We start from the raw sequence: 18,764 nt of genomic DNA, 5'->3' as shown, positions 1-18,764 counted from the left end.
TGTTGTTTGTGGCTGCTTATATCGCGCTCACTACATTTGAAGTAGTTATATTACCAACTCGCTTTAATGTGCATCATACTGAATTCTCTTGTTGCGCATCTTGAAGGACAACTGCAATAAATATTTCTACCTCTTAAAAAGTTTATTTTCGTATAGGCTGCCTACAAAAGCTGCAAGTTACAAAATATAGCTGCAGAAATACATGCATGCGCGCCGCAAGCGTTCAGCAAATACGAACAATTTTTAATGCGAAATTTTGAAGGGCGCGGCCATTACAACCACACTGAACTGACGTCACAGCAGGCCACTCAGTTGCCAGCCAGCGACCAGCTCGGAGGCAAGTTAGCGGGTAACCTCTGTGATACATATGTGGTGCAGGCTGGGAATCTCTTTCCCTCTCACAGTCACCTCTTCGTAGTAGCGGCATCGCACTCCATGGCGCTCAATCGGCTGTCCACATGTCCAGCTGGCCGGCAGGCCAAGCACCTGGCCAGCTAGAATATCACATCCGCTTCATTGCTGTTTACACGAACCGCCGGCATGGTCAGCGTCGTCTGCTACAGAGAAATATTAAAGGCCTTTAAGTGATTAACAAGGAATTTCACGGGGCTACCAGTTATGTTCCAATTGACTGGGAGGTATGTACTCACATTCAAAATTAATTTGGATTTGATGGAACTTCTGTGCATTGGGAGCCTAAGCGGCTCACCTCAACGCGCCACGTACGTGGCATTCACGCTTTTAGCTGCTCTCGTGAACACGGTAAGTCCGCATAGGCGCGCTACGATGAATAACTATTGCAGGTTTCCTGCTTCTTGCATTTCCAAGCACGCGCGAAACTCATATCAAGCAACAAATACAGAAACCATGGCTTCGGGAACCACGTTTTCTTCCAAAGAGCAGAATTCTCCATTGAGGTGTTCATTTCTGTGTTTCACTGCAACTGGCGTGGATGACCGATCAAGCAGTCTAAAAGAGTAAACGGACTGATATCGGTGACCGGACTGATAAATGCGATTGCAACCTACGAACAAGTTGTGATCGCATTTATCTGTCACTCATGTGCGTTGTGTGGAGTCAGAGCCACCTGACCCGAATTTAGATACTTATTCTTGTGGACCCCGCAGATCCCTGCCTGACGGACGCTGCCAAATTCTGCGGAGGAGCTCTATGCGTACCGAACGCTGATAACACGGCTTTCACTTGCAAGTGTGATGAAGATTTCTTCTTTGATGCCACTGAAAAGCGGTGTTACAGTGAGTACTTTTCGGTTGTGTTTTTGTATTGCTGCTTTTGGGGAAGGGAAATTATTTACCCGTTGTGCTGACCGCTCCATTGAGACCTTTCTATACAACTTAGGCTAAAGAACACAAGAATCAATGCAGAGAAAGACTTTTTTTTGGCCATTGCTAAAGCGAAAGCAAACCTCTAGAAAACAGATTTTGTTGCTTGCCCAGGAAACGGAAATTATGGGTTGGCAGTCAAAACCCTGCCCCTCTTGTATAAATTTTTTGAACAGACGTCTAAAAATAAGAAGGTACCAGCAAGGCATCCAGAGAGATATGGAACACAACAGTGGTGATGACTGCCGCTGTAAAAACTAGCGACACACAGCGTCGAGTGGTGTCCTTAAAGGAAAACTGAAAAGAAATGGACGCCATCCCTCATTGCGAAAGTGGATGTCCAGCGCAACTGTGCTAAACCAGTACGCATGGTGGTAGGGGAGGGTATGAAATATTGTTCGTCGTCTAGGCGGGCTTGTCGCTTGCGCTCGGCTTCTCTCGCGGCAAATGCTAATCCTGACGCATGCGCTCGAAGGCTTGGACGAGAACTGCTGAGTCCTGTGTAGCTTGACGCATGCGGTAGACCCCCAATGACGTCAACGCCCCTTCCCTTTCGAGAGCAGCTGCAAACTTAATCTTTACCAGAACACATTGAGGGAGGGGGGGATTCCAATGGTTCAACTGCGCCTTATCATCCATCATGGTTTATAGATGCTCGTTTTGTGGTTTATCTTTACACGAATACTGAGCTCTATGCTGTGCGCCTGATTATTTTGACGCATGCGCTGGGCGCCTTGGGCGAGAACTGCTGGGTTTTCAGACCAACGACAGGCTAATAGCTTCTATTTAAAAGGTGCAAACTTCGTCTGCATTTCCTTGTCCTTTTCTGGGGTCAGAGCGCACCTTCTGCGCATTATGTTGTGATTTTTTCCAGCCAGATTTCTAGCATAATTTAGCTACCAAAATTCCGCAAATACTTTTGATGAAAAAATATGTCTGCAACCTAACAAAAATATTTGAAACCATTTCGCTCGACAAGTTTTGGGGGTAGGAAAACAAAATTATTTCTGTGGCGTTTCCAAGAGATTTTACGATATCTTGTCTTAAACCGGAAATTAAATACAAATATTGAAACTACGTACCTAGGTGTCTGTATGCCAGTAAATTTTGATGCTGCAATCATTAGGGGAAGCAGAAGTTCGAGCTCTACGGCAGCAGAGTTCATAAAACCAGCCTAAATAATATTTAAAGCAGCAGGAAGCAGACTTCCGTGTGACACTGTTACCAGGCGCGTTAAACCATTGAAATAAAAGCAAAGACGGCCAAATATTGTTTCCCAAGGTCTTATTTACACATTCACATCATTGAATGCCATTTAAGGAGTGTTATTGGCGGCCATCAATTAGCAAATCATAAGTTGGGGGGAAATGCCAACTTCTTGCTATACCGTTTATGATTACGATGGATTGCAGATATTACGAAGGGCTATCGTCTGTACCGCTCACGCTTAAATATAAATCTTATTTGCATTGAAAGCTTGACAACCCTACCAAGTGTACAACTTTCCCATTATGCCTTCCGTATTCTCCCAATGTTTCAGATTTGAACTCATGCAAAGTGCACAAATGTGAACGCGGAATTTGCGTGGATCAGAATGGTACATTTCCTCATAGTTGTCAGTGCAATGACAGCCGTGATTTGACAATCAACTGTAGAGGTGAGTGAATATATAGGCATGTTCTGTCGTGGGAAAAGTTTCTCAATTGATAAAAAAACGACTGTTCCTATTTTGTCTACTAAGGATAATGTGTCCACATTTTGTCCATAATACACGGTACCATTCACATATAAGTCCGCAAACTCATACCATTAGAATTTACTTTTCACTTAGCTTCTTCTTTAGATTCATGAGAAAGATTGAGAACGTATTTACATTTCAATACCAAAATAAACGGCAGGTCAAGATCGAACAAACATGCCTTGAGACGCATAAAGAATACGCATTTAACCTGTAAGACTTTGTACTGACCCTAATGTTCTGAAAGGAAAACAAAATAGAAACAAGAAGCGTTCAAGGCGAACAAGACAGACCCGCATATGTTCATATCACTCACCGTAACAGGATCTACAGCAGACTTGACGGACGTTTAGAGGGCAGTTTATATTAGAAATGGCTTGCCTCTGCGAAGTCAAGTGGCGTACCGTAAATCCTCTCTACAAATTTACTGCAACTTTACTCCCTTGCGACATCCTAACGCTTACTTACTTTCTCAAAAAATAAAAGTGTAGCAGAAAAACGCATGCCGTTATTTTTTATAGGAGTGCAGCTGCTATTCCACCTTAGAGTCAAATAAGTGTTTTTTAACAACTACGGCATGACAGTTAGTGACAATTTAACGCAAATTCTTTCATAAACAGAAAACACTAATAAATGTCTGCAGAATATCCAAGAGCATGCTTTGTACTAAAAAAGTAGCATTTATAACTCTGGCTTTCCTTCAATATTTTTGACGTTTGTATTTACTACAATGGCACGATGCATTTTTATTATGACTTAAAATCTTTTGAAAATATGCCCAAATACGCGCACGTTAGAATGAGCCGAAGAAAGACGGCCTTTTTCCGCCGTTTTTGCTTAGTATAAACCCTGTTCAATCGAACAAAAATCTGCCCATAAAGACAATCTAAACAACATAAAAAAGTTGCAAGGTGTTTTTTGCTGCTGCAACCCTCCCAAGCGCAAGCAATCGGAAGGACTATAGTAACATTCGGTCTGATGGCACCTTGCGGCTGCTAATACTTGTCAATGACGTTTACACTGCTGTAAATCAGGTAGAATTAGGGTATAAGCGGAAATTTACTAGAAATTAGCGGTAAGGATGTAAGTATGCTATACATAACGAGCCCCAAAGACGTAGGCACTGCTTTTGTAGCAGGTAGAATATACCTATCAATAAAAATGTTAAGAAAACAGCTGGAGTGAATGTCAGCATGCCTTTGAATTATTCATCACAAACATGTGTAAAACGCTTTTAAGGCAGCCACACTGGTGCCATTAGCGAGCATTTACCAGGAATATACTGCAGTAGAAGCTCGCTATTTAGTACCGCAAAGCGACTCTATCTCAGTTCAAATTAATGAAAGTTCGAACTGATGAAAGTGAAGAATGGGAAAAGTGCACTGCAATGGGGAATCAGTAAGCATATTGATCATTCGATTCTTGAAAAATTTCGCGACTGCAGCCTGCCTTCGGTCCTTCGAGACGACAGCCTCATTTTGCACCAACGTCCAACGAGCGAAGGTAGTGGAAACCCTGCTGTTCGCCTTCTTCAAAACTAAACAAAAGACGACCGGCACAACACCAGAGAATCACTTCTGTGTGGGTGACCCGCCGCGGTGGCTCAGTGGCTAAGCCGTTGTGCTATCGAACCCAAAGACGCTGGTTCGATTCCAGCCGCAGCAGCCGCTTTTCTGATGGTGGCGAAAAGGGAAAACGGCCGTGTGTTCGAGATTTCGGCGCACGTTAAAGATCCCCAGGTGGTCAAAATTAATCCAGAGTCCTCCACTACGGCGCCCCTCATCGCTTTGTGCAGTGTGGGCGCGTTAAACCCTACAATCAATCAATCCATCTCTGTCGGCGGCAGCTTGGTGCTTTTTCGTCTCCCTCCCAATCGTCAGGATTAAAGACTGGTTCTGCGCTTGTGATTTGAAAGGTGATGTCTTCATCTGTCAAAGAACCCCACACCACGGCACTGCCGTCCAGAGTGAGCTAGTCCGCAAAGAGTGCGCCTTTCATCACGTGCATTATTGAGGTTTCAGGTTGTTTCTACAGACATTTACATTCGTTATCGGTTCTTTTGCACATTTCGTATGCAACGTTGATTCATGTGTTGGCAGCGGGTGCGTTTCTTTGGCCGTTTGCCAAGGCGCCAAGTCACCGGTGCGATGGCGAGTAGTTCAAATTAACCCTAAAGGGATCTACTCACGTTCCAATTACCTGGCTTTTTTATACATACGCTTCCATGGGGGCTGGCTATAGACCAAATTGTACCATTGGAATTATCTAGAAATTCGAATAACACAGTTCGGATTAACCTGCTCTTTCTGTATATACGTGTCAGTGTGGCTAGAGTTGATTGATTGTGTATCCAACTTATGGTGAGAGATTTTGCAAAAGTACTGTGACGAAAATTGAGGGTTGCTAGTTTTTTTTTTTGTGGGTGCCGCTAGACTTACACACCCGAATAAAGACTATTCAACGTACTGCCAATCACGAACCAAAGCACCATTCTTGGCTTCAGTTTCAGTTTCGGCCACTGAGCGCCCTTGATCAAGAGTGGAGCCTTTCGGGTCTAGTGTATGTCCCTTTTTTGTTCAATGTAACCGCCAGCCCCGTCGTTGGCCTAAAAAGCATCCAAGGCCACCTTCCATGATCACTCAAGGCGCTGCCACTCAGGCTCAATTATGGGTCTCGGGGCATCTAGCGGTTCTGAAAACACCCTGAAGGGGACGGTTGGGTGAAAGGAAACAAAAGACGCCAGAAGCCCCCCAACAATGCTGACTGTAATTCCCGCCGTACACGGGTTCGTCCTCTTTTCTCTCGAGTAGCATGCTGCTTGAGGCTGCGTAGGAAATGGCAGGGGACTTCAAGCTTGACGGGTTGGAAAGTTCTAGTCGCACAACTCAGCCCGTTTGGTTTAACAGAAGGGTGGAGACGCCTCTTGTCGGCCTATAAAATCACCGGTAACCATTTCGACTTCAGGAAGGCAGCTTGGCATCTTCAAGAAGACACCACGTCAGTTTTTATAAATCAGACTTTGACATCAGTAATGCCTTAGGGTAACTCTATACACAGTTTCTAGAAGTATAATTTAACTAAAAGTGCCCAAAACTCTTGTAGAGGCTGCGACAGACACATTTTGCAAAATGGGTGTAGGCGCAACGTTTGGCTTTTTTACTTTAGGTCAGAACACTCCCTTCTATAAAGGCGGTCGCCCCTGGTAACATGCGTTTGTAACCATGATTCCCGCAATTACATCCTACATAGCCTCCAGATCACCAAATGGTAAAGTCACAAATGCTGTCATAATATTCATGCGCACGATCAATGGAATGATTATTTTAAAAATAGGCGTTGTTGAAAAAAATGCTGAAATAGGTACAATGTCTCTAACCTCTAGGGTCATTGACTGGCCCCACCAACGAATGTCATTGAACTGAGATACTTGTATTGTGTCTCAACTGAAAAGGCCAAGTTGGTTATGAAAGTATCACACGCCGTTGCTATCCCTTGTGAGAATCATACAATCTTGGCTCCCTAATTCCTTTGCTTTTGTTGTACAATTAAAAGGTTGAAGCGTGATAGAAGCCTATCTGCTTCTACATCAAAAAACAAAACAAAGAAATTTATAATGTTTTGCGAGAACTCTACCAGCGGTAGATTTTTTCAGCTAGAGGCTTGCAGGTAGAGGCTTTGTGTTCTCATGGTCAGTCAGTTGCATCGGGTTGTAAATCCACTAGCCATTACGGCAACAAGGTGACCTCCATTTTTTGCTTCAGTGAAAGACGAAGTCCGGGTCCGGTGTGATCGCGAGAACAAAATTCCGCAAATAAATCCAGATGACTCCGTTACGTGCGTATGCCCACCACACACTCGACTAATAGGAGGCGCCTGCAAACGTGAGTACGCGTCTTTTTTGTCCCTTTATCACCAATAACCACATAGTCCCACATACTTTGTGTAAATTCTATCCGAATACACGATAATGCAAACCACTGAGCTTGTTTTTAAAGTTTGTTTTTTATGCACGCTGGCTGAGAACACATTCCAAGTTTTCATTCCTTTTTAATTAGAAAAGAATTGCCACTGGTGTCAACTTGCGTTTTTTTCACCTCTACGGTGCAGTGCGCGCGCATTTCCTCTATACAGTTTCCGACCGTTTTGTATGACTCCAAAAATTGGCAATTGCTGGATATTTCAGCCTTTCCTGAGGAAGCGCCAGTTGTCCCACAAAAGTAATGAATCACGAATTTTTCGGGCTGCTCTTTTATGCGGACTATTTTTCGTTCCCATCCAGGCCCGAAAAATCTGACGGGCACTGTATGTCTGCTTTTTTTAACAATAACCGCATCTAAACAAGCTTTCATTTGTTTACATTCTTCCAAGAAACTAAGCTGCCGGATAGAGTCATTCTTCAACTCTCAGACTGAGTCCTGATTGTGCTGCACAAACAGCTCTGCCTAGACGTTTGAGATTCGGCGTGCACAGTATTTCTATAACCCTACAAATAAAGTGGTCTAAACTGCCAATAACACAGTTTAGGGTGCTTTTGTATCTAAGACGACACTTTATTTTTAGCGCCGCACCTGCGTGTTTCACTAATCCGATCAACATTTCTTATACATATCAAGCAATTGAGTTTGTTTTCAACTCTGAAGGTCACTCATATATATGTGGACATTTTTGTTGGGCAAAGGGTGGCCAGTGGCCTTGGAATGGAAGGGGTTGTTTCGGAGGGGTTGCGGGGATTATATAAATGCTATACATCGCGTGCTATGCGCGATTGTTCGTGAATGTCTTACAGGGAGAGTAAATTTTCCATGGCACTGGGATTGATAAGTATTGCCAATTTATCGGGATTGGGAAGAAAATGTCTGAAACCTAAATCGGGCTTTTCTTTTGCTTAACCCAAATCGGCTGCCTGAGCAATGTGGCATCAGAGAGAACAGCGAACTACCTTTACAACGTTCTAAGGACACAGAGAGAACGTGCGCTTTGAGTCTTATATGAACTTACCTTATTTAAAGCATAGCCATCTCTAGCATTGTGCCCAGAATAGCACCAATTTTCCAGCATAATTCCTGCTGTGTTACTAGGTGTACATGCTTTTAGATGCTTTGTAATAATTCAACAACGTGCACGCATAACGAAAAGACGTTTTTCTTATAAAAAAAGAGACAAGGCCGGGTGAATGGTGAAGTCAACACAGAAAAGAAAACAGATTTAGTTTGCTACAATAGTTTTTTTTTTCACGGATATTTTCCAGAGGGTTTCTTATTTCTTATTCATTACCACCCCCAGCAACGCTCCAATATATAGGAGTTTTTTTTTGTAAACAGCTTTATTTTATCCTAGGATGTCCTCGAAACCCGGATAATGAAAGCATATACGTTCGTAGTGACAAACCCTGCATGTCTTATTGTATAGCTTTTGTTAAGACTTCCCCATCTCTATAAATGTCATTCACTTCAATTTACTTCAGCCGAACGCAGATTATAGCGACCGTTTCGAGCAGATGCCATTCAAAAACAAATCAATCAGTACCTTTACACATGCTGCCTAATAAGGCTCTAAACCAAGCTACCAATTTTACCTTAACCTAACTGGGGTACTAAACAACATTTGGGTTTCTTGCCCTTGCAGCATTTGTAGAGCAAACTCCATACGCAAACCAATACTTCCCATTTTACGAACTACATACCCTCTTATTTTTCGTAGAATGAAATACATGACGCTTTTTCTTCACGACAAATGGCACAATGCGATGGGTCCTCGCGAGAAAACGCACTTATATCTCCTTTCCATGTGTCCACACAACTTCATCTACATCGTTACAGCAATTGCTTGCTTGAATCCCCTCCTAACGTGCGAAGATGTGTGCCGACTAAATGGGTCACAAAAGGACAGCCGGTGTTGCCAACACTGGGACCCCAACGACTGCACGAGTAAGTATGCGTCTTAAAGCTTTGTTTTTGTACGGGCGATATTTCAATTATTTTCGCAGTGCAAAAAATATGCTTGTTTGAAAGAAAAGAAGCTTTTTTCAGAATACAAGCACCGTTTTGCCTGCAGGAATAAAGAGTTACAGAAAATATGGCCAACGTCTCGTAGAAATTCGTGATAAATCACCATGAAGTAAAGTAAACATGACGTAGAAGCAGTTGAGGTATTGAGAAAGCTAACGTCTTAAAAGGGAAGTTAGGCCTAAAAGATATTTGACGACATTAGTAATATTTCCCCGCAGTTCCTTTACACTCCAACAAATCGCCGCAAATGGGCTTCATCGCTACCCTCGAGAACGATCAATCAGGGTTCCGAAGTGTGCTAAGTTGGCGAATGACGAGGCCAAGGTTGCGATTAAAGGAGCCATGAAGAGAAAACAAAAGTTTGTTTTATTCGAAAGATTAGGTGTTTCATAGTACCCCAAGCGCTTTCCCGGAAGCAAATGGTGCTTTATTCACTGAGAAATAAGGCAATTTAAGTCAAAATTTTAAATCTCCCGCTAAAATTGCACATTTCGTCACGTGAACAATGGCGTCATACGACCCGGTCCATGAAACAGACACTTAGTATGTCGACTCCATATAGCACCCACACGCGGGAGTCGACCGATACGGCGGCCATTTTAAAAATACTATTAAAACCTAGTGCACCCGCAGCCCTAGTCATGGAATCGCCGGATCCGGAGAACAAAACTCTCGCCGAGGAGCTCGGGCTTGCATTTAACAACCTCACACCACTTGAACGCTCAATGCTTCTAAGTGCACGAGCGGCAAGAGTTGTGGGATACGCGGTGGACGGGAAAGCGACCATTCCGCGATAGCCACAACAGACGAACGCCCAGCCGTCGGCACCGCTGCCTCGTCAGCCCCGTCGCGACGGACGAATACAGACTGGTACGTATGTGCCGTATTTTGATTACGGTTAATAATAGTTCAATTTCAGTAGCAGTATCGCGTATGCCAGTTGGCCGGTGTCGTGTATGGAAAGCCGTTCGCTCGAGCTCTCTGCTCCGACCAGAAAGATTCGAGCGTCAATGCGCGGTGTGTACGGCAATTTTTTTCCCCAAGGTCAGAGCGCTTTGAAAGGCGATTTGACGAAGTCGGCGACGAGCGCCAGCATGTCCGGGTCCCTGCCGTAACCACTTCCTCGGAAATGAAGCGAGCACACTCGTACTTCCTTTAGCTCCCTTTCTCCTCCGTTTGCAAAGTTCACAAAACGTAGCCACTTGCTTCGCCGAGGTTCGTCGTTGGGCAGCACATGAAAGGAGATCTCACCGGCGGGGATGTCGCACTCCCTTGACGATTTGCCCGTACTACATGGGCATTTCAAAACACAGCAACGAAATTTCATTGTAAAGTACTCGAGCAAACTGAAGTTTTCAGTGGTTGTAAACTGTAAACGAGCTCGTAACGACAGCAGCAAGCCAACACGACCTCCATACCGAAACCTGTGCGACGAGTGGCACTATCTCGTTGCTGCTCTGTGTTCCTTACTCCCCTTGTTTCTATTTTTACCTTTGCTGGTTGGCGATATGACGGCCAACCTCCTGTGAAGGGATTACGATACCAAGCAAGGTCGCGGCTGTGCGTGCTGGGACGGTTCGTTGGCCCCGAAGAGCCTTCAATCCGAAAATTCGTCTGCGCGACGGTGGCGACGGCGAGACGTCGAGTTCGGCTTGGCGGTAGTTTCGTACGCATTGGCATACACGCCTGCGTGTTCGTTCGGAACTTCAACCGTTTACTCCACCGTTCTTTGTCATAAAAAGAATGTGCAGTATGTTTCACGGGCATTTAGCTCGCTATGCAAACTGTAAGCCCTGCCTAACATGCGTTTGCTTTTGCCGGCCTCCGCCAATCGCAGAGCATTCTCAAGTGACATCATAGGTTCTGTTGCGGAAAATGAGCTGGTGGGTCGCATGGTCATTTCCTTTTTTCCTAATTATGTAGCTTATTTGAGCGAAGTTTGCGTTATAAGTGGTGTCGTTATGGTTCTAACGAGGCAATCTTTCGAATGAGCCAAACTTGTGTTTTCTCTTCATGGCTCCTTTAAACTAAAAAAAAAAACAATCTACAGCTCAGGGACAACCGCGCAGCTACACGCCTTGCGCATGTTGCCCCACCGCAAATTCTATTTTCACTCTAACACAATGCTTGGCCTCACCATTCATAAAGTCCACATGTTAGGCCACACTGCTTCGTAGTTCTGTGGATCTGTAGGGAAGCCCACTTACGCCGATTTTTTAAGGTGCAAAATATTTGTGCCTAAGGTATTTTTACGAAGTGCGTGCGCTAGACCAACGTTTAAAACTTGGAAGACCAGAATTTTTTTTTACTCAAGAACTACGTTATCTTGGAGCTGCGAACAGCAATGCCGCGAGTAATTTTCTCACGTAAGATATTTCGCAAAAAGACGACAGGATATGAAGAAAAAAAGACTGATTTGAACCTATTTCCTTATTATGTGCCTTGAGCAATTTTGTATTTCCATTCTTGCAAGGTTAGTGAAAACTGAGTTCCCTTTTATGTACGTGGCGACACAGTGTAAGAAAAAAAAGAAGCAACCTGCGCACCGAGATAAAGCAAACATCACATTTATGATTTAATTTTTTTTCGTTGGCAAAGAATAGGCGTACAAATCTGTAGAAGAGCATTCGTTCTGAACCTTAGAAGGAAGGAAGCGTGGCATTTCGTTCTAGATGCATGGTTTTTTTTTACGCGAGCGCCGTGGTTTGAAGAAGCCACAGCCTCGGCATTTAAACCAAGCACCTGAAAATATAGTAAAGAAACAATTACGTTCCAGTACCAGCTATCATTTACAAAGCACTTGTTGCGTACATAAAAAATTGACTTCACTTACAGTACTTCCCACAATATATACCTTTCTGTTTTCTCAGCAAAATATACTTCAAAATTACTTTAATTCCACTACACAATGGTTGCGTCTTAGATGAGATTCAAGGCGCATTGACAACAACCGTTTGCTAGTTGGGAAAAGAAACTTCCGCGAGAATACTTCCCTTTACTCTTAGGCAATCATGTTGGTCGGCTTCACCGCAATGACTTCGACTGATCAATGAATACAACCGAAGTTGAAATTTTGGTGAATGATAATGTCGAGCGCGATATTAACTTAGAAGTTCTGTCTGCACTGTGGCATCTGGTAATCCAAACATATTGTTTCGCATGGGCCACTGCGATAGCGCGCGCATCGCATTTCTGAGCCAAATATAATCCACGTTTTCGTCGTTCGCCCAAGGTGCTTGAATTGGAGGCGTGATTTCTGCATTCGAGAGCGTTATGGCGAAACTGAATCCCGGGATTGTCTTAAAAAGAAATTTTGCAATACTGCCGATAAACGCTTTCACTCTTTCGTTGGTGCGTGGACGCACTACGAAAGTTATAGTTTGATTTGATTGAGTTGTCGCCGGTACCGAGCGGCACTTGGTGATTTCCGCCTCAAGCAGTTACGTCTTCTCAATCCTGGTTTGCTTTTGTTGCGGTTTACTTTGAAGCGGCTATAGAGTGTGTTTGTTTCTTCGACTAAAAGGAAGCAAACTGCCGCGATATAGCCCGAGTGACGTCATTCAAATGGGCAAGAAAGGCTGAGAGCGAGAAAGGGAAATAAATCTTTTGGACGTGTTTGTACGTATTACCGGTGCAGAGCAGCAATTTTTGTCTCAGGATTTTGTGACCCAGTGCGCTTGTTGGCAACATCCTATACCTTCCGGAAAAAAGTTGAAAAATGTGTTGCACGGTCTCGATGATGAGTAGGAAAGTTACGCAAAGTAAAATGAGTACTGTTTATTACTCTCATTTTTCGTACTAATGTCCCACTCCATGGTTTCAGCTCCGCCTACGGAGGGTTCCTATTGCGGACCTGGCTTTGTTTTCAACGAAACAACAAAAGCATGCACACGTAAGCATTAACAATGTCAGTATAAGGACCACTGCACTGCCAAGCTTTGGGGAGCTAAAGAAGAAGTACATATGCATACAGTTTTTCTTTTGATAATGTGTTTCTGTACAGTTATCAATGAACAGCGCACATTGAATCGACTACATATGTCGTTTTATTACTATAACTGGCTCGTGTCACCGGTAATTACGGTTTTTAGGTCGATTTTCTCGCTTTCCACGAGCCTTTCCTTGTAAGCAAAGCATGTCATGTAAATAGAGTGCCTATATTAGGAGCTATAATATCATATATTTTCTTCTGGCATCACTTAGCGAAAATGCTCCTGTTGCTTTTTATGTGGTCTTTATTATCAGGCTAGAAAAGTATCTCGCAAAATTATTAGTGCCAAAAACAGCAAATAATAAGAATCCTTCATGTTATGCTTCTTAGTCCGAACAAACTAAAGATAGCTCCAAATTACAGTGAATATAGTGCCAAACTAACAAGCTCTAGCATATGTTCGTGCCCACGGAAGCAAAGGGACCCTTCCGAATAACTTTCAGCCTTTAAATTTTCGCACACGGACGTTGATAATTAGACTGAAATAGGTATCCCATATTCTAATATGAAACTTCCCACGAAAAACGTGTAAAAGGAGGCTGACATAGTGGACGGCTTGTGTTCAGTGGGTGGCCTGAGCATGATATATTGGGCAGAATAGGTAATAGGTCCCGAGCGATGGTTTCCAGTGCGCATGAATGCAACGTCAAAGCTGTTAAGTTGGCACAAAATACGGGAAAATTCAGACTTGTACAGTAAAAAAACTAATATGACGGCATGCAAAACCCCTGATTTGATATTCAACCTTATTTAAGAGAGAGAGAGAAAAAGTAAAGGAAAGGCAGGAATGTTAACCAGGCTACGGCCTAGTATGCTATCCTGCACGGGGTAAAGGGGGACAATGAGGAAAAAGAGGAAAATAGAAAAAGAAGGGGAAAGGTACGGACAGAGCATGGAGTGATGTGCCCAGCGGTAGGACACTATAGACAAAAAAGTTCAGACAGTTCGTAGAGAGTAGTCTTGCGCTAGAGTCTTTTGTGCAATTCCGTCGTTTTGAGGAAACACAGGAGCGCTCTTGTCGCTTTGTCCGCAGACGACGGAGAAGGCCAGTGGCCCAGGATTGTCTCCTCAGAGAACGGGCGCCGAGAGTCTAACTTTCGTAGAGTCGCAGAGAGCTGGCGGCGTTCGGATGAAAACCGTGGACAATCGCAGAGGACATGTCGTATGGTCTCTGGTGTGTCACAGACTTCGCATGCCTCACTGGCTGCCATTCCAATCAAATAGGAGTAAGCATTTGTGAATGCGACTCCAAGCCAGAGGCGACAAAGAATGGTTGCATCAGATCGTGGGAGGCATAATGGGAGGGGGCGCTGAAGATGGGGGTCCAGGGTATGGATACTCAAAGGAAGTAACTATGGCCCTAAGCATTCAATCTAATTGAAAATAACACTGACATTGAAAATAACACCGGTTTAGTGATCCATGGTACGGAAATTATGGGACGAGCGAGTCAACACAGAAGGCGCTTTACAACGGGACGAGCGAGTCCCATTGTCTTGCGCTTCAATTATTTGTCCTATTCTACCTACAGGCCCAAACCAGCACCCTTACGGGTTTCAGTGTCTACATGAAAAGAACAAAAAAAATATGATTTGTGCTTTATATACAAACAGGAAACGTACAAACATACATAAGCCTGTATTGCATTTTTACAGTGCAGTGTTGTATAAATACAAATGTTTTTGTACAAGTTAGTATGTAGAGTGAACACAAGAAATAGTTTGTAAGAAACGTAGAGCCGTCTTCACGAAGCGGTCCTTGTTCGTGCGTGGAGATAAATGCAAGGCGCTGCTATTCTGCCAGTTCCAAACCTTTTCAAGAGCACTATTTGGAAGTCCAATTTATTGTTTATAATAACGGGTAGTGCCTAAATAACAATTGTCGCTGTTCCTTCCGGACAGCGGCGCAAAATATATCCAAACATTTTGCCTCCATGTCATGGGCACGGGCAGGAAAAACACTTTTGAACGGCACCTCGAGTTTAACGCGAGCTTCATAGTCGTATACGTACCTCAAATAATTGGAGAAAATATCTCCCAAATAAAACTTTGTAGTGTACCTGACGTGTAATGCCTCTCCTCATCAATTCTCCATAAGTCTAAATGTGTTTTATTTTCAGACTTTTGTGACACTGAGCACGCACGCGACGTATGCCCGCATGGGTGCACGCAATTGTCGCCAGAAAAGGCAGATTACAAGTGCCAGTGCGGCCCTGAAGAACAGCTCGCACAGGATGGCGTTGGTTGCATCGGTAAGCAGGTTCTACGTGCCGGGCTTAAAATTCGCGACAATTTATATGTGAACCTATCTGACCTCCCCTGATGTCATAGCCCGTTCCAGAAACAGGGCCTAGGATTATCGTTGCTTGTGAGGCATGTAGCATACAACAAAGAAATTTATGAACCACTAGAACTAGTAGAAGACTCACTTTTACAGTTTTAGTTAAACACTTCACTAACGTAATGCTTCGAAATTTGTTTAGGAAAAAGTTGCCCGTAATAAACGCCTGGCTACTAGTTGATCTTTTGGAAGGTTGCACGTTTGTTTGTTCACTATATAGGCCAACAAATATGTCCAAATTATCTAGCTATTTTTAACAAATGCTCAAATAAATGTTCCAAACTAATTTTTCGTGGCAAATTTTGTATTTCGTCCTTGAAGAAAAAACTACGTGCAGTGAGGAAGAAACAACAAGTTGCAAGAACCAAAGCAAAGCTTGCATACTCAGGAACAAAAAAGCAAGCTGCGAGTGCCCGGAGAACACCTTGAACATTGAAGGTGTTTGCTCAGGCAAGTTGTCGTTCTTATCATTTATTCAAATTATTTTTTTTCACTTGACTCGGAATATTGAATTTTTAAATTAGGAAGGTTTATTTTTTTTGTTGGTGGGGCCATAATTGTTTGGAATAGCCCGTTTTCTCAACCTTCTGCACTTGTAGAGACATGCAGACCGGAAAAGTTGTCCGAGTGTTCGTCCATTTTCGGGCGGTGCGAAATCAAGAATCACCAGGAAGAGTGCGCGTGTGCAGAGCCGCTTCGCTGGAACGAAGACAAGAAGAAATGCATATTAGGTAACTAATATGCCAAACGCACAAATATTTTTGTTATGTTAAGAGCGCCTGGATTTGTATTAGCTACAAAGTGTGTAAACCGCACAGCTATGTGGATATAAAGGGTGGGGGGGGGGGGGGGCAGAAACAACTGCTTTCGCTTTTTTTAGTTATGATTTAGTGCTTTAGTAGAACTTCTACAGATTTTGTGCTGCACAGGGAGCCTAAAAATACCTGCAGAAATTCACAGAATTGTCTACTGATGCGCCGCATTCATATTCCGCAAGGAGCTTTGGTTGGATTATTTTATTCTTTTGAAGTTTTCCATCGGTACTTTTCGGTAAATATGTAAATTAATACTTTTATAGTAATGAAGGGCCTTTATTTCGCTAATTATGTTTTTTCTTTCGAAGATGCAAGGCGTGCCTTAGAGTTTGTTATAATACGCTGTTATTTATCCGCATTTCCAAAAATATTGTGCGGACTGTTCTCCTTTATTGTCCGGTTCTGCGGAAAGGTGTATAAGACGCATATTTTTTATTTTGTCAAATCCTTTTTGTGAAAACACTATTCATTCTTGTTTTCTTATTTACTGGTTTCTCAAAATACTGCCCGACAAATTATCTCCATTTTCGCTATTATAATCTTTCACTTCTTACTTCCGCCAAATATATATTTATCTGGAAATGCAGGGGTTCCGCTGTTCACCATTCCCGCTATTTTTTGATCGTATTTTTAAAGTCTGTGGAATTTATTTGTTGGTGCTTCGGTTTTTGCATATTTTTGATTTTGGCAGATAATTCTTGAAAAATACCACTTTTTCTTTTTCTTTTTCTTATTTTCTCTTTTTTGAAAATTTTGTCCGACAAATTATCTCGCTTTAGGCAATTATAACGATTAAAGGTACTAATATAGTGAAATCTGCATTTTCGTCAATATGGAGGTTGTACACGGTTCATCATTTTCGCAATTTTTAATTCGAATTCTCAACGTTTCTTGTGGAATTTTATCGTTAATTTTTCAGTTTTTGGTAAGATGTGTAAGATGCGTATTTTTCTTTTGTCAGTTGATTTTTGTGAAACTTTCGAAACTTTTATTTCTTGCTATTTATCTTTTTTTTGGTTTTTCGAAATTCTGTGCGACAAATTATCTCCATTTACGCTATTATGAGGACTAAATGTGTTACTTCCGCAAAGTTTGCATTTTTGTGAAAATGCAAATGGTGTAACACAGTTCGCCATTTTGGCATTTTTATTCGATTTTGAATTTTTTACGGACATTTTTTCTTTGTTCTTTGGCTTTGGGGACCAGATGTATAAGATGGATATTTTTTTATTTTGTCAGGTTATTTATGAGAAAATTTTATTTTTTATAGTTTTCTTACTTTTCGGTTTTTAAATATTTAGTTGAACCGTTTACGGCGTTTACGGTATTGCAACTATTAAATGTGTTGCTTCCGCCAAATCTGCATTTTCGTAGAAAGGCACGGCGTTACACGTTCCTGATTTGGAGGTATTCGGCGAAGAATGCTACGCATCAAAAAATCACAAAAGTGCCTTTGCCAAAACCATTTTACTCGATACATGCACTTAGAAGTTTCTTGAAACTCGTTTAATTTAAATTCACATTCTATTACCTGCTTCTCACAACTTAAATATCACATCACAATTAACGTAATAGCTATATTTGTTTAAAAGTAACGTCCTCAGAAATATTTTTTTTTCTGGTAACGTAGTAATTGTACAGTTAGGCTGCGTGTAGCCCCCAAAAAAGAAAGAAAGTGTTCCGATCTACAATCCTCAAAGTTTGCCTTCAGATGTAAGCAATGGAAGCAGAATAAAGCGAAAGGATGGTCACATGTCCGAACTTTAGTAGTGTAAGCAGCAATAAAAGAACTATATAAAACGTATCGGTGGTTCCGTCAGAGAACACTTAGACAAAATGCGAGGCCTTGAAGTAAACACAGATAGGGATTGTATCGACACCTCTACGTCGTTCTCGTTGTGAGTACGTTGTTTTCGCTGAAAATTATCTGAACAAATTATACAGCCAAAGTATGACACGTGCAGGCACATAAATGGCAGGGGCGTGCGATACATAACCAATGTGGTTGTTTTGATCTCTATTGAGCAAAAGAACCACGTTCAGGTAAACCGCTATTTTTGTTCTAATTTTATCCAAATTGTTAAAGTAATCTAGTAAACCTGCTGTGACGTCAGGTCCTTCAGTATACCTAGTTACCGCCTTCTTTTTATTGCAATAAATATTGCCCGCTTTTTCTCACGTTTGGCTAGGTGTTTCAGTCAGGGAAAGAATCAAAAGCTGAAGTGTACAATAGTTACTCAGTAGTCTTTGTGCAAATGTATACAGCAAGCCGTACCTAAGTACGCATTTTTATGTCCACACTGATCAACAGACTTTCAAAAATTAACAAAATATAAACATTCGAACAACTCATATATTTCTTGTTACACAGTCAGAACTGACGCGCGTGTACACACTGAATAGAGTTATTAGAGCAAACTTGTACTCCGAAAGAAGCCATCAAACCAACAGACGAAACATCTGCGAAACGGAATGGTGCGTGCCGCCGACACCTGGCGAATGAAATACAGCGACCTTTGGCAAACGCGT

General features: G+C 42.5%; 1 protein-coding gene across 1 annotated transcript in view; it reads left to right on the top strand.

Moving 5' to 3' along the window:
• Window positions 1–18,764, top strand: part of LOC144178989 (uncharacterized) — an 89,360-nt gene that overhangs the window by 55,856 nt on the left and 14,740 nt on the right. Inside the window, exons 15-22 of the mRNA XM_077707148.1 lie at window positions 1,128–1,256; window positions 2,884–3,000; window positions 6,843–6,962; window positions 8,901–9,008; window positions 12,913–12,981; window positions 15,200–15,331; window positions 15,742–15,870; window positions 16,020–16,151. Of these exons, the coding sequence (XP_077563274.1) occupies window positions 1,128–1,256; window positions 2,884–3,000; window positions 6,843–6,962; window positions 8,901–9,008; window positions 12,913–12,981; window positions 15,200–15,331; window positions 15,742–15,870; window positions 16,020–16,151 (936 nt within the window). The remainder of the gene's footprint in view (window positions 1–1,127; window positions 1,257–2,883; window positions 3,001–6,842; window positions 6,963–8,900; window positions 9,009–12,912; window positions 12,982–15,199; window positions 15,332–15,741; window positions 15,871–16,019; window positions 16,152–18,764) is intronic.

Source organism: Haemaphysalis longicornis, unplaced genomic scaffold (genome assembly GCF_048455015.1).
Source record: "Haemaphysalis longicornis isolate Haplotype H1 unplaced genomic scaffold, Haemaphysalis longicornis Haplotype H1 scaffold_4, whole genome shotgun sequence".
Classification (NCBI taxonomy): domain Eukaryota; kingdom Metazoa; phylum Arthropoda; class Arachnida; order Ixodida; family Ixodidae; genus Haemaphysalis; species Haemaphysalis longicornis.
The sequence above is the reverse complement of the archived record's forward strand: the minus strand, read 5'-3'. Positions and strand labels throughout refer to the sequence as shown.